This window comes from Podarcis erhardii (genome assembly GCF_964252035.2).
Source record: "Podarcis erhardii genome assembly, chromosome: 1".
NCBI classification, from domain to species: Eukaryota; Metazoa; Chordata; class Lepidosauria; order Squamata; family Lacertidae; genus Podarcis; species Podarcis erhardii.
In genome coordinates, this window is record NC_138497.1 from 69,762,274 (window position 1) to 69,777,981 (window position 15,708).

The 15,708-nt window shown below is 40.9% G+C and overlaps 1 protein-coding gene across 4 annotated transcripts in view; it reads right to left on the reverse strand.

The window, feature by feature from the left end:
• Positions 1–276: 276 nt before the first annotated feature.
• The window catches only part of AMPD3 (adenosine monophosphate deaminase 3), a 32,212-nt gene continuing 16,780 nt past the window's right edge, over positions 277–15,708 (reverse strand). For all 4 annotated transcript variants that reach the window (XM_081840630.1, XM_081840631.1, XM_081840632.1 and 1 more), the window contains exons 7-15: positions 13,554–13,748; positions 13,217–13,348; positions 12,433–12,596; positions 9,506–9,632; positions 6,458–6,621; positions 4,110–4,230; positions 2,879–3,052; positions 1,979–2,089; positions 277–1,000 (exon numbers count right to left, since the gene is read on the reverse strand). In XM_081840630.1, the coding sequence (XP_081696756.1) occupies positions 824–1,000; positions 1,979–2,089; positions 2,879–3,052; positions 4,110–4,230; positions 6,458–6,621; positions 9,506–9,632; positions 12,433–12,596; positions 13,217–13,348; positions 13,554–13,748 (1,365 nt within the window). In that variant the 3' untranslated portion in view covers positions 277–823. The remainder of the gene's footprint in view (positions 1,001–1,978; positions 2,090–2,878; positions 3,053–4,109; positions 4,231–6,457; positions 6,622–9,505; positions 9,633–12,432; positions 12,597–13,216; positions 13,349–13,553; positions 13,749–15,708) is intronic.

The window sequence follows — 15,708 nt, forward strand, 5'->3', positions numbered from 1 at the left end:
ATGCTGACTTTTCTGCACATATTCTTTTAATTTCTTAATACAGTAAGCCCGCAATTTACGTGGGGGTTACGTTTCAGGGACTGACAGATTTGAACAGTGCTGGACAGCCAAGGGAGAGAGGACTTCTGAGTAGACATACATAGGACTGCTCTATAAGTTTCAGACCCTATGCCAGTGCACCATAAGAAAACATAATGGTAAATCAGCATAAACATTTATGACTGATGTTGCTAGTCACCAAAGGACAATTTAAAAGATTTAATGAAACTACAAGAGCAATGGCCACACCTACGATTTATTGTGGGTTTTTTTGTGGGGTATAGACAGACAAAATGTAGACAAAAGTGGTGAATAGGTTTTCCTATCATGTGCAACCAGGAAAAACATGCAGCTCTTTGGTCATATTCTTTTTCTTCCCTACATTCATTGCAATACAGATCAAAGAGTGTACACAAACTAGAGATTAAAGTGCCATAGATCCTTGCCTACTGCTAGCTAAGCATGGCAAAAGAGGTGCATGTGTGCTACCAGAAGCTGCAGCATGTTGCTTGTTTCAAAGCAGACACTCACGTATCCCAGATGCAAACACTATAAATATTATGCCTAGATTTGGAGTGCACTTTTAAACGTTAATTGCAGCATAAAGAAGATTCAGACCCTGCATCTGACTATGTACAGCAGCTCTAACTATGCTTACAGAAACTGGACTTGGCAGCCAAGTCTGACGCAACATAAGACTCTTGATTATCAGGCAGCTCTCCCCCCTGCAGTTGCTCAAGTCCTGTTACGTTCATAGGCTTCTGTCCTTTGCACGATACTGTGGCTATTTTGACAGTGCAGTAATCTCTTCTGTCTTCATTGCATCAGCTAGGAAACTCAGCTCGTTGCATAGGTTCTCGTATCTGTAAGCCATCCGAATCTGTGCAACATTAGTCTTTCGAATGTCATTTCCTTCAGGCCCTTCGCTGGAATAGTTTATCCCTATGCATTTCTGTTTTTCCTAAGGATGAAACAACGTTTAAAGATGATAATCAACTTAAAGTTGCTTTGAATTTTAAAGGTAATTTTTTTTTTTCTTTTTAAAAAACCCATTAGATTGGACAAGAGATGTCTCTCCTTGGATTGGACAAGAGATGTCTCTCCTACCCAGCAAAAGCAAGAAGGAGGGGGAGGGAGGAGGGGAGGGAGGGGAACCAGAGAGCAGTGGTTGCTCCCAGATGATGTTAGATTACAACTCTAATCACACCTAAGTGTTGGCCATGCTGGCTGACCTGATGAAGTTTAAGTCCAGCAACATCTGGAGGGCAACATGTTAACCACCCACACCATGGAGGGAGTCATCTCAGCAGCAGCATTTATTCTGGCAGAGGAAAAAACTGCCAAAAAAGAAACAGCAGCTGAGGGCGAGGAGAAGAAGGTAGATGGCAGTAATACAGTCTTCAGTTGTAATGCCATATTCTGAAGGATTGTTGACCCAAAATGGCTGACATCTGAAGGCTGCTTTGAATAGCTTCCAGTAGCAGCTTCCTTGTACATGTTGCATAGTGCCTAAACACATGGATCTGGGATGATTCCATATCACTGCACGGGGGATTTATGGAGGTAAGAGAATAATTTCTCTGGTCCTTGTAATGCGTTCCTACATTTAAGACAATTCCATGGGAGCCATTTCATAAGGCCACCATGTAGTAATCATTTTGTGATATAACTTGGCCTCCATTCACTCTCTAACCCTGGGCAGTCAATCACTCAATTTTTCCCTCTGTCAAAAAACCCAAACAGGATATTCAGCCACTGGCTTCCCTTTCAACTTTCAGACTATTCTATCAGATGATAAATATGCATCCACATGTTTAATACAACATGACTGCAGTCCCCATTCCGATCAGGCTTCCAGCTGCACTCAAATTCTAGCTTGACGTGTAACACAAACAGCAGCACATACAAAACAGAACTTCCTGCAGTGCACGGAATTTACCTTATGCGACAAACCACTTTGTAGTACACTGTTCCTTGCTAATTCACACAAGTCACAAGTGCTCAGTTTCCACACTTGAGCTGCTATGGCATATTCCTCCATCAGTGCTTCCTTCAAACATAAAACATAATTATTTACTAGCTATGTAAATACACTCGTATACTTGTAAATAAGTTCTGTTAAGACAACTGTCTAATGGTTATTGGACCATCTCAAGTGGTGAGCTAATTGATGAGAACTGCAGACATCATTGCCAACTGAGTTGTAGTTCTTAGGAAGGTATGCCTGGAGACAGACAATATATATGTTTATGTATTCAAGATTTAGGATTTAAACACAAAGTAAGGAAGCAAACAGAAAGCCAGCCAAGAGCCAGGTGAGGAGTCATTAGAAATGAGTGGTTGAGGACCTGCAGGATTCTAAGCTCCCTTGTTCCCTTGGCACCCCATCAAAAAGAATCCTCAACTATGCAAAGTCCTGGGACTGACATAGTTAATTCCCTCCTACTGAGAGGAGGGGAAGGTAAGAAAAACTGTCCTCCTGGCTTCAGCAATCCAACAGGCCTTAGGAAATGACAGTATTTCTCTCTCTCACACACACAGCTAACATAGGATTGCTCTGGAACCGACTGTTGGACTATGAATGATATTAAATGCCAGTCCAACTCAAGAGTAGACCCACTGAAGTTAGTAAACATGACTAGCTTAGGTTCATTAATGATCATGATTCTACCCTGAGTAGGAGTTGAATATTATATATCATGGCTGTAACCCTATGCTCATGGAATGCAGAAGGACTTTCTTCCACGTAAACGTACATTTGACTGGGCTACTTATCGGGTTGATGGGGGGATTTAAATTAATTCATTTTGAAATGCAGTGAACTTCCAAAATTACTTACTTTTGTATAGTGGAACTGCATTGGGTCATCTGTAGACAGAGAAACATGGAGTCCCTTGTGTAGAAATTCTCGGAGTGGGTTTTTTGAATACTCCAGGAATAGGCTGTTGTTGCTAAGAGGTGACATGGCAATGGGGATTTGTGCAAGATAAAAAAGATACTGGAGAACTGGACTCTGGACAAAAATAACAGAAAGAGCCATTATTCATTGGTACAGAAAGATAACAGGAAAGGAGATATTCAGTCAGAGGAAATGGAAAACGCTTGACTTCAATCATTAAACTTGGGAACATTTTAACCCTTCCTTTTCTTCCTAGTATTGTGACGGCTGCTTTTGTACTATTAATTTGTGTACTTTACAATTATCTGTTTAAATAAAGTTTATTAGCAATTTAAAAAATAAATAAATACATGGGATATTAAACCAATGATTTACCATGAACTGAAGTGTTAAATATAAATGCATTCTGTTTGTAACAAATGAACTGTGAATTTAGAACAACCCAGCCCCTTAAAAGCCAGGATTCTGCAATGCAAAACCTCAAATCTTTGACCAAATGACAGCCCCACGTTCAGTGACCAAAGTGTGATTTTGTATATGTAACCAAAACTACATTTTCCTTGTTACAGAGTCTGTATTTTGAGAAATGACCTGAGCTCCAAGAAGGCAGTGAGAACAGGAATAATAAAGCATAGGTGGATTCAGAAAGAGGACCAAAAATGGAGAATGAGAAACAGAACTGCTGCATGAATGCTGGGGATAACCTCACAGCAGCTCCTCCTTTGGGAAAAGGCATCTAGATATCCCCCAGCAATAGAACAACAATGGCATACTTAACTGCTCTCACAGAAGGGCACACAGTTTTGTTTTTCTAACAACATCTAAGGCAGAGGTTTCCAAACTTTTCATGTTGGTGACACACTTTTTAGACATGCATCATTTCGCTACACAGTAATTCAGTTTTGCTAGAAAAACGAGGTTAAACTAACCCCTTTCCAGTGCCTGGAGGAGTGCAGGGAGTGTTCACGCACACACTACCATGTCACAGTTTGGAAATCTCTGGTGAAGGTTTCTAAACAGTGGATATTAGAATTGTATTGTCTCAAGTCTGCCACCCAGTGGACAATTGTTTTAAAAATTTATAGATGACATCTTTCATATTTGCTGACATTCTAACGTTCTAACCCTATATGGGTATATTTTATACTAGATGAATTGCAAAGGGCTGTACCTTCTTCAGCAGTAATCCATGGGAAATGTTGTCTGCAGTAAGAAATGCTGACACCAGGTGAGTGATCGATCCAGCTTCTCCACAATGAGGCCGAAACAGGAAGGTGCTCATGCCTCTTTCCCTACAGAAATTTAAAATAAACCAAATTTTTTAAAAATTGTCATCATGCACTCACACTTTGTAACTAATTCCCAAGTAATTATAAAATAACTTGTATTATTCAAGCTCACAACATCTGTTACATTAGCAAGCAAACTTCACCTGAGACAATGAATGAAGTGAGGCCTAAGGTGATAAACAATCCCACCATTAAGGCCAGTCCCACCATTAAGACAAAACTAAGGGCTAATTATTATTATTTTGGCAGCTAACTATTACTTACTGAATTTATCTTTTTACTGTCATGGAAGGGCAAGGGGTGCTTGTGGGGTTTTCCACCTCAAGTGACAAAAATAATTTGGCTGGTCTTGGCCATGATACATCTTGACTAGGGATGGGAAAGTGCCATTTGCTTCTCTGCTTCAGGCAGCAAAAAAGTATTAGGCCAGCCCTGCTTTACTGTGCTCAGTAAGGCTTCCTCCCCGTTAAGTGTGTTTACGATTGCAGCCCAAAGGACTCATTTCAGGCCACAGGGTAACTAAACTGTACGCCGATTGTAGTTTCTGTGGAATAATAGAGGCAACTTATCCCTTAGCATTACAACTAATCCAGAATGCGGCTGCCAGACTGGTGATTGGGTGCAGCTGCTGGGACCATATAACACCAGTCCTAAATGATCTACAATGGCTCCCAGTACATTTCCAAGCTCAATTCAAAGTGTTGGTGCTAACCTTTAAAGCCCTAAGTGGCCTCAAGCCCTGTATACCTGAAGAAGCTTCTTCACCCTCAGCGTTCAGCCTGGACACTGAGATCCAGCTACGATGGCCTGTTGGTTCCCTCACCGCAAGAAATTAAAGTTACAGAGGGCCTTCTCGGTAGTGGCACCCTCCCTGTGGAACGCCGTCCCATCAGATGTCAGGGAAATAAACAACTATCTTACTTTTAGAACACATCTGAAGGCAGCACTGTACAGGGAGGTTTTTAATGTTCAAGGTTTCTTATGTTTTTAATATTTTGTTGGAAGCCACCCAGAGTGGCTGAGGCAACCCAGTCAGATGGGTGGAATAATAATAATAATAATAATAATAATAATAATAATAATAATAATAATGGCATCAGCTTGAAAACAAACAAAAGGCAGGGAAGATGCATGTCTGTGAGTTCACCAATTTCATCATATTTATTAACTGCAGCAGTTTCCTTCAGTCCCATACCGAAAACAAACCAACCCAAAGAAGTAGTTAAATCACAAGACTGGACAGCAAGCAAGATTACTTCTATAATCTACTGAAAGCTGGTTCAGATGCTCTCCAGATGTTGCCTGAAGTGCAACAAAACCTTACAAAGTGTGTTTGATCCAGAAACCATAAGATTGAAAAAGTGTCTGTGTGTGTGTGTATGTTAGGCAGTTGTTGGATCTACAACAGAGGGGGTTAACCTTTTCCAGGCTGATGGACCCACAAGATTGGTTAGTAATGTGGGTTTTTTGGGGTGTTTGTGGGTGTATTAGGCTCACAGTGGGGGCAGGAAAAGCCTTTTGAAATCACAGTATTGCAGTGGGGGCACAAAGCAGAAGTCAATACTTTTAAAAAACAAGCACTCTATTTTACTTTTTTTTAAAGAAAAGGAGTACAAGTATGGACAGGTCTTGGGGGCTGCAAAAAACCTATTTGGTGGGCCAGATATGGGCCAGCCTACAGGCCTCAAGTTAGCTGCTCCTGGTCTATGAGACTGCCTACCGGTCTCAAAAAAAACACTTTACATCCCTAGCCAACAAGAGACGCTACACATACAAAAATATGCTCTTTTCATACTTCCTCAGACTGCAAAGTCTGACACTAGGGCAAGAGCTGTGAATGTGCAGTCCTGGTTAGTTTCTTCAATAGTACTGATTTTCTGCCTAGATGGCAGGAGCAGGGACAGAAGAGCTGGATTCAACCTTTTCTTCTGGCCCACAGATGATCAGCCCTGTTACAGAAGCTGCCACCCAGGGCTACATGTGTACAATCCTAACCTGATGGATAAGTCTGCACAGTGCTGTTTTGCACAATCATTTCCTCCTTTTGGACTGAATTGGTGGTCTTTAAAAAGCCTTAGAAGCGGGGGGGGGGGGCAGCTCTAGAAAGGAGATCATAAAAACACTTACATTTAAGTTGACAATGTTAGTCTGATTTAAGCTATGCTTCAAATTCCATGTTATATCTTTCTACTAAAGATGCAGAGATAAGATATAAAACGTCACTACTTACTTTCTAAGGTTGTTCAGAACCATGATGTTTATGTACATGTAGTACAAGTAATAGCTATATGGAGGATTTTTTTCACTAGTCCAGTTATCAGGGTTGGGGCTCTTGTCAGAGAACATGTGGTCACTATGCTTGGATTCATCATCCACACTATCAAACCCTGTCACCTAGGAATCCAACAAAAACAGATGTGTGTGTGAATCAACTTCAGCATGAACATATATATATATATATATAAAGTCAGGGCTTGGCTAGTTGTCTGCATGGCAAGTCACTACTACAGGGAGTGGGCACTCAGTTGTTGATGCTTATATCTTAGGCCAGAAATTCCACAATTTTTCCTTTTCCTTCCAGATAGTTAATTTTATAATGAATGTTTTTAGAATGTTGGATTATTTTGATTGTTGTTAGCCGCCCTGAGCCCAGCTTCGGCTGGGGAGGGCGGGATATAAATAAAATGTATTTATTTATTTATTTATTTATTTATTATTATTATTATTATTATTATTATTATTATTATTATTATTATTATTATTATTATTATTATTATTGCAAAGGCAGAAGACATTCCACACAATCAAACACTACCTACTGAAGTGTGTGCCCTCAATAGTTAAACTACAGCTAAGAAACATAATCATTATACTTTTTTTGTGAAAGGGTGGGGAATTTATTGGTTTAAACTGTGAACCAGAATAGTCTGAATCACAGCTGAACCCAAAGCCCAAATTGTAATGGTTTACTCAGAAACAGTTCAGCTTCCAGCCATATAAAACTGGCATTGGACTAGCTTAAGTAGTGTCGTTAATATTTCTACAGAGCAGAATGTGCACGTTTACAAAAGAAATGTTGCTGTCAATGAAAATGGCTACTAAAAATAGAGTCCCCACCGCACCTGGGTACTATTTATTTTAACAGAATGTTCTTCATGCCCAGGGTGTCATTATGCTCCCACGTCACAAGACTGACGGCTGCTGAGCAAGAAAACACTTTGGGCTTAAAAAGCATTGCAGACTCTACAGAAGAGGTGTGGAACACGTGGCTCTCCAGATGATGGACTCTCATCAGCCCCAGCCAGGATGACTAGTGGTCAGGGATGATGGGAATTGCAGTTTGAAGCATCTGGAGAGCACCAGGTTGGGGAAGGCTTGCCTACTGAAAGGAGGAAGAGTGGAGTTTTACATGTGGAGCCAGTGGCAAGGCAGTGGTTAGAGTGCTGGACTAGTACTTGGGAGACCAGGGTTCAATTCCTCACTTGGCTATGAAGTTTGCTGGGTGACCTTGGGCCAGTCACTACCTCTCAGCCTAACCTCCCTCACAAGAAAAATGTCCACTAGCACCTTAGAGACCAACTAAGTTTGTTCTTGGTATAAGCTTTCGTGTGCATGCACACTTCTTCAGATACACTGAAACAGAAATATCTGAAGAAGTGAGCATGCACACGAAAGCTTATACCAAGAACAAACTTAGTTGGTCTCTAAGGTGCTACTGGACAATTATATATATATCAACTGCGTCAGACCAACATGGCTACCTACCTGAATCTATCTCCCTCACAAGGTAGTTGTGGGGATTAATGAGGAGCGAGAGAACTATGTAATCTGGCTTGAGCTCCATGGGGGTAAAGGTGCAATAGAAATGCAACAAACAAACAAACAAACAAACATATGAATAATAATATACAGGTGTCAACACCTGCCGCAACTCCACCTCAACCAGACCTCACAAACTGCCTAAGTTCACCTGCCATAAGGATTGTTTTTCTGCGTGGCTTCTTCTCACATCACTTTCATGGAAGAAGCCTGTTGCATCCTCCTGGAAACTGGGGCAGCAGTGAAGTAGGGAAAAGTCACACTTGTAATCTCCTTCTGTAAGTTCTCCAGCATCTGATATAACTTTCGCATGGATAAGAGCAGCACTTTCCATGCCACACTAGGAGAGGCCCTGAACATTCAGGCCAACCAATCAAGGCAGAGCTGCATGTTCTAGAAGCAAACACCTCTTTCACAGCCACAGGGCCCACAACAGCTCTGTGACACTCATGTGTCAGTGTTCACACCAAAGATGGTAGAATCATAAAACTTGAAACATTTTTAAGTTTTCGCCAGCAGAGGGAGCTGCGCCAGAAGAGCATAAGAGGTTGCTGTTACTGTACAGTGGTACCTTGGTTTACAACCATAATCCGTTCCAGAGGTCCGGTTGTAAACCAAAACAGGTTGTAACCCAAGGTGCACTTTCGCCAATGGGGCCTCCCCCCAAAAAGGGGTTGTAATCCAAAAAAAGGGACACGCACTTCCAGGTTTGAGGTGGTTGTGATCCAAAACAGTTGTAATCCAAAACGGTTGCAAACCAAGGTACCACAGTATTAGGAAATGTGCACACAGTCTCAATCAGCAGGCAGTGGCAGCTTTGACAACTGCAGGTACCTAATCAGCGGATGGGGGACTGAACTGAATTCCAACATCTGACTGGCACATAGTTGTGGGGAAATGGCTAAACACAGTAGTAACACACTCAAATCCTACTGATATGAGCCTGTGGCTCTTGTAGAGGCTCTAGTGGCTTTTGCACTTAGTGGTAAGAGATTTTGGAGCAAGGCAGAGAAGGGGCAGGTGTCCTTAATGACATACACAAAAGAAAAACCAGAACTTTGTGCCGAAGTAGCTGAAATTCTGCACCAAGAAAGAAACTGAATTTGGCAACCTGTATAAATTATGCAACTTGTGCTCATTTTCCATAATTTATTTTGTTTTTGCTATCCCCGGGGCAGGCCAAAGCAGTATGCAGAACATGGGTGCCCTGTTCACCAGGAGCCTTGCTCAGACCCCTGTCTCTGTGGCTCTTTCAGTTTTCATCCCACCAAGTATTTCCAAAACATTGCAGTTTTAAGGATGAGAAACTTGCTTTTAGAAGCAGGGAGAGAGAACAAAACAAAAAGTTATGGGTTTTGGAACAATTAATTCTACACTCAATACAAAATGAAGGCATACAGTGTGATCATAAAACAACTTGATACATGCAGCCCTGAAGAAGGGTCATCCACATACTTACATATTTAAGGAAGAGGTGCAGCTCTTTATGTTCCAATGGGTTGATAGTTGCCTCAAACAGAGGTAAGAAGATGTTCTCTAGCATTTTGCCAAAGCTAGGCAGAATCTTTTTTGACCTAAAAATATCACTGAAAGAAACAAGAATCTTAAATATATATTTATTTAAAATTTATTTATTTATTTATTTATTTATTTGAGATTTATTTGCTTAGAAAAAAAGGCATGATTCTTAGAGACCAAGTATACAGACCAAGGGATGAGTATAATGCCTGGTAAATGTACAGAATGCAGTTAAGATATGCCTATTCCCCAAAGCATGTGGGGATTATGCAGAATGGCTGAAGAATGTACAAAATCCAGCCAATATTTCCCAAGGCCTGTTGGGGATTATGTGTATTATGTACACAATTCCCTCTTCATGGATGGATTACAGTGGTGCCTCGCAAGACGAAATTAATCCGTTCCGCGAGTCTCTTCGTCTTGCGTTTTTTTTCGTCTTGCGAAGCACGGCTATTAGCGGCTTAGCGGCTATTAGCGGCTTAGCAGCTATTAATGGCTTAGCGGCTTTAAGAAAAAGGAAACAAACTCGCAAGATGTTTCATCTTGCGAAGCAAGCCCATAGGGAAATTTGTCTTGCGGAACGACTCAAAAAACGGAAAACTCTTTCGTCTAGCGAGTTTTTCGTCTTGCGAGGCATTCGTCTTGCAGGGCACCACTGTATGTGCACATTCTCCACAAGGCCCAGGAAAAGTGCACAATGGCCAGATGTTAAGCACATTAACCACTAAACTTGCATTCTCCTTAATGTTTACATACAGTATGTATGTGTGTATGTATGTATATATATATATGTGCGTGTGTGTGTGTACACACACACACACACACACACACACACACACAGCTTATGCTTTAACTGACCTGTCGTATTTTTAATTCTTTATTATAAGCAAGGAAGATTTAAACTCAAATATCAATCAATAAAATTACCTAGTAATTACCTGATGAGAATTAGTTTCCTCTACAAACCTGCCCCAAAGCAAAATATATCGTCTCAAAATTCAGTCCTGAAATCTCTCCTAATGAGAGCTTCAATCTGAGTGACTAATGCAGCATGCATACTTGTTTGCATTATGCTGAGTAGAAAAACTAATGATAGCAACCTGCTTCCTAATGAGTAATGTGATTTATGGGGACTTGAAGTGCCTTGTGGACTCATTATTTAGCTCCCCAGTCAATGCACGTTGGCCATGCATCATAATCTCTAGCAAATAACCATGTCTTAGATACCGTACTTACAGATGCAAAATTTATAGTTAAAATTATGCCAGCCTTAGTTCCCTATCACACTAAAAGACTTGTATGAAAATTATTTATCTATATTTTCAGGTTGCATTTAGTCTGATATGTAGACCAATTCCCATTGCTAGTTTGAAGTGCATTTTGATTAAACAATCACAAAAAATTACAGAGGATTGCAGTTGATATTTTACATCGTTTTAAACATGTTTTCAGTTCAGGCTTAAAAGCAGACCCAGCAAAGGTTGAGGGGCGCCATTGTGGCCTCCAAACATGTACCAGCCTGGCAGGGTAGGCTGTGGAGCCAAGCAGAAGCTCCCAGGTCATTCAGCATGTGTATACAGGCCAGTCCTACCCTGTTAATGGCGCCAGTCCTGCCCTGATATATGTACATCAGAGACAGTGCCAGCATCATTAACAGGGTGGTGCTGGCCATTGCACACAGGCTCAGTGTACCTAGAGTAAAAGCTTAGCCCAGCCACCACCCAGCTAAGCTGCATCTACTTCAACTAGATGTACCAAAAGAAGTTTGGGGGGGTGTAGCAGCAGCCCCACATTTAAGGTGATGTGCTGTTTGGCTTTTAAACATGTCTCTGCAGCTTACACAACAGTGATATTTACATGTGATGTTGGTTTCATAAAAGTGATACACCGCTTGATTGTAAAAAAACAAAAACACCCTCAAAGCTGTGTACAAAAGATGTGACCAAAGATAACATTTCTCTACCTCGTCCCCTCCTGCTCTGTTCAACTAGCTAACACTTGTACAGAAATACAATGTCACATCATGTATCTTCCTTTACCTAAACATTAATGAGAGAAAGAATGGGGCATGGGCAGCCATGTAACAAAGTGCGAGGTGAGGAACGACTTTCTCCTGTAAAAGACTGCATGCCAATAGACTGGGCAGGAACTGCTGGTGGGCTGATTCAGAGCCTCTCCCTTTTCTCTCTCTCTCAAATACCCCCTTCCTCTCTCTCCACCCCTTGCAGTGCCACCCAAGTGGCTGACAGGGAAAGGGACAAATTGCTCATCAGGGGCCTGAACTGATCGAGTGCAGGCCTATGGCCATCCCAATATATTTTGGTACCCAAGGCAGAATAGCAAATGAAACCCCAAATCAAGTGGGTCAAGTTGTTTTGGTGCCTGAGACAGAAAAGACCACCAACACTTCTTCTACAGGAGTAAAGATACAGTAATAACACTCAAAATTAACTACCCAAGGCAGTTTCCTCACTGTGCAATGGTAGGGCTGGCCCTGTGCAGTAAGTCCCTCATCCCTTGATTTTCTATTACTCCATTCATTCTCAGTTCCACTCCCTTTTCACCTCTCCTCATAAATAAGGCCGAGGGCTGCAGGTTCCCCACTTGATTTAAGATAACATGTATTTCAACTGATAGAAAAAAGTGAAACTGAGTTGTCCAGTTTTGTCCTCTTTGCTTCACACAGGATACTGTGGTAGCTGCCATGGGGCAAGGCTGTTTGCATTACAACAGGAGAAGAGAGAAGATTAGATCAGACTTCCTCATTATTTTTGAGAAAGTAATTACATGATGAAGTAATGCTTGCAAGGAAAAAAACACGATTCAGATAGCCATAAGGCTAAAAAACAATGACACAAAGATACTTACTAGATTCTAGGGACCTGAATCATCCAACGCATGTGCGGTGAGTAAACTTTGTGCCTGATGAACCACTTAGCTAAATTTGGCCATTCATCTGGAGAACGTCCATAAATGGACAGCCGAGGTTCTGTGTACTGGTATTTACTTTCTTCCAGTTCACGGGCAACTTCCTATTCAAAACCAAGCCATTATTACATTTCTGCCAGGAGCAACACATAATCACAAAAGCTTTACACACAGATCTTAATTTGGAAATATGTCTATTGAAATTAATGATCTAGAGTGTTAGCCATGTTTTGTGCAGTCCCCCCCCCCAAATATATTTGTGCAGGATCCAGAGAACCCTGATGCATGTTTACAAATTTATTCATGTCCACTGACATTTTTTTTCTAACTTGGTCAAACAACAGCCCCCAAACCACACAAAGAATGGGACTTGTACACCTCTTAAACACACTTTTTGTGATGCACTGCAGAAAAAAATAGTAAAGTTACCAGCTTTGAAAAGCCCTTTAGTACATTCCTAACTTCACACACACATCTCTATACCACAGTTCCTGTGAAAAAGGGTGAGCAGAAAACCTTGCAACTTTAGAGCACGTCTAGCTTATACAGATGTACATGTCTGTCACACAAGACATCTTGTGTTCTATGTGGAGTTCAGTTGCTTTCAGGATTCAGCACCTCATTGGCTCAGCAGCATACGCTGCAATTAGTATATTTCACATTACAAGTGTTTTTACAAGACACTAAGAGACACAGGGACTGAAAGGAGTCAAAAGCTGCCTACCTTCACCATACGAGCAAAATATTCACCACCAATATAGTTCTCTGTTTTCAAATACAAGTCCCTCAGCTCACTTGCACCAACTGGATTATATTTGGAGTTGAATTTATCAAATCGGTGAAATGTCTGGCGATCCTGAGATAAGAGGGGAAATGTGTATTCAATAAACTGAGTATCAGTTTTTAACAACTCACATATTGTTAAGTCATATTATTGCAATATCTACTTGTAAAATATAAGTAACAAAAAAAATATATCACAAAAACCAAGAGAGTATTCTTCTCCCTCCATACATGGCTCAAGTACAAGATCCTGATCTCCATATTCAAAATGTACTTACTGCATGGACATCTAGTGAGTCTACAGTGAGGTCATAGGGATCCATGTTGAGATTTTCAAACACCTGCTTTAAAGTTAACTTCTTGCCTTTTTTCTCTCCCACTATCCTGTTTGGCTCTGTTTGGTATGTGTGTTTAATGAACCTCAGCAAATGTTTCTGGTTCATACAGGCAGCAGCATGGATATGGGTGTCAACCTGAAATCACAAACAAGATTATTCTGGCTCAGCTGACATCAAGCATGCATATTTTACTATTAGCCATCTGGCACAGCAGGTAATTTGAAAGATATTGAGCACCTTTCTCTCAGTGTGCAATGAAGCACTAACTTCAGCAATGACAAGAGTCATCAGGTTTCAGCTTTTGGGAGTGAGGAAGAATATTCTTACATGGTTGAACTCCCCTTTCACCAACAATGTAATCTACGGATCACAAAACTCCCATTGCCTTGTCAAATGTAGCCCTCAGGCTCTGGTCAGATGTTACTTCTTAAAAGAAACGGAGGAAACCTATTCTGAATACATGTACAGTCAAAGCTATTAAGGATAAGAGTCCTACTAGTTGTAAGATGTTCATTTGGAATTCAACATGCTTGTGAGACACAACACATATTCACCTGCATTACAGTTAGTGAATGTTCATTTTGTGAGTATAGACCCATTCACAGAATGGGCTTTTCCATCTCTTCCTTGCTCCTACAGCCTGCTGTGCCTCATGAAAATCTACGCCTGAAAATTGGGAGGCTATTCTGAAACATAATGCATGTTAAGTAGGAGGCTGCAGCAGGAGGGAGAAGTCACCAGAAATCAGTGAATTCCACTGCCCCTTGTGCAGTCCCTTGGATCCAAGTCATTATGTACGCATTCTGCACAGACCCTCCTGGTGTGACTTTGCATTTATACATTTATATTTTCTTTCCAAATGTGTTATTCTGTTCCCACCCCTTTTCCTGTCAAATATGTCTTATTTTGACCTGATTTTACTTCCCGTTTCTCAGCCTATCCCTGACCTCTAGTGAAGATGTCTGTCACAATTATGCTAATAGAATAGTGGTGAAGTCATCCACTGTTATGATCCTGAAGCTACATCATTGCGTTGCAATACTTTAAATAGTAATAAAAAACATACTAAGGAGTGGCTGGGGAAACCCAGCCAGATGGGCAGGGTATAAACAATCAAATTATTATTATTAGTAGTAGTAGTGAATTTAATTATGTTACACAATTCATTGCATTTTATTTATTTTTATTCAGTAAGGTACAGTATTTCACATTTTAACATCTTCATTTGTCTTGTTTCCCTAGGGACTGATGGAATGCTCCTGTTTCCATGAGAAAAAAACAATCTCTCAGTAGCAGCAGAAAGGACAGAAGGAAAAAACTGGGTGTGTAGCATCTGCTAAGGCTCTGAGAATTGTATTACAAGGACTTCAAAGATGGGGAAAAGGAAAGATGAAATTGACACGATTTCTCCTCATCTCTGCAACCTCTCAATTTTATTGCCTCCAATGTCAATTTCACTTCCAGGGCAAAGAGGTTTCTCTAAACTACTTCTGCAGGAGTGAGGGGGGGGGGAATGTTTTCAATGTTTTTCAATGTCAGTTCCAGCTCTTGGCAGTGCTTGCCACAGACCTTAGGCAAAATGTTGCACATTATCACCAGGTGTGTAATGAGTGCTCCCTTCACCACTAAAGTGGAGTCTAGATAAACCCCTTTGCTGGAAAGGTGAAATTCAAGAAGCCCGTATTAATTTCAGCTCTAAGGTGGAATTTATTCAGACTCCCTGAAGTGACAGGAAAGTACTGTCAACACCTTTCTCTTGCCCATGCTCTTAAGCTAAAGCAAGTTCTATTTAAAAGATATGTTTTCTACTCTGCAGACTCAATGAGACAAACAATAGGTAGCAATCCAACAAACAGTTGAAATCATCTGTGAGGCACTCTATCCTGACAGCTTCTTAGCCTAGAGGACTATCTACATACATCACAAAAGATATTAATACTTTTAGTAGAGAATGTCTGATTACAAATCAAGGTACAGCACGCTACACTAAGTACAAAACAGAATGACAGCTAAGCATGAATGAGATACCTGGCCCACATCCTGCCATGATAACAAAACGAAAGCAATCATCCAGCAGAAGGGGCTCTCTTGCTAG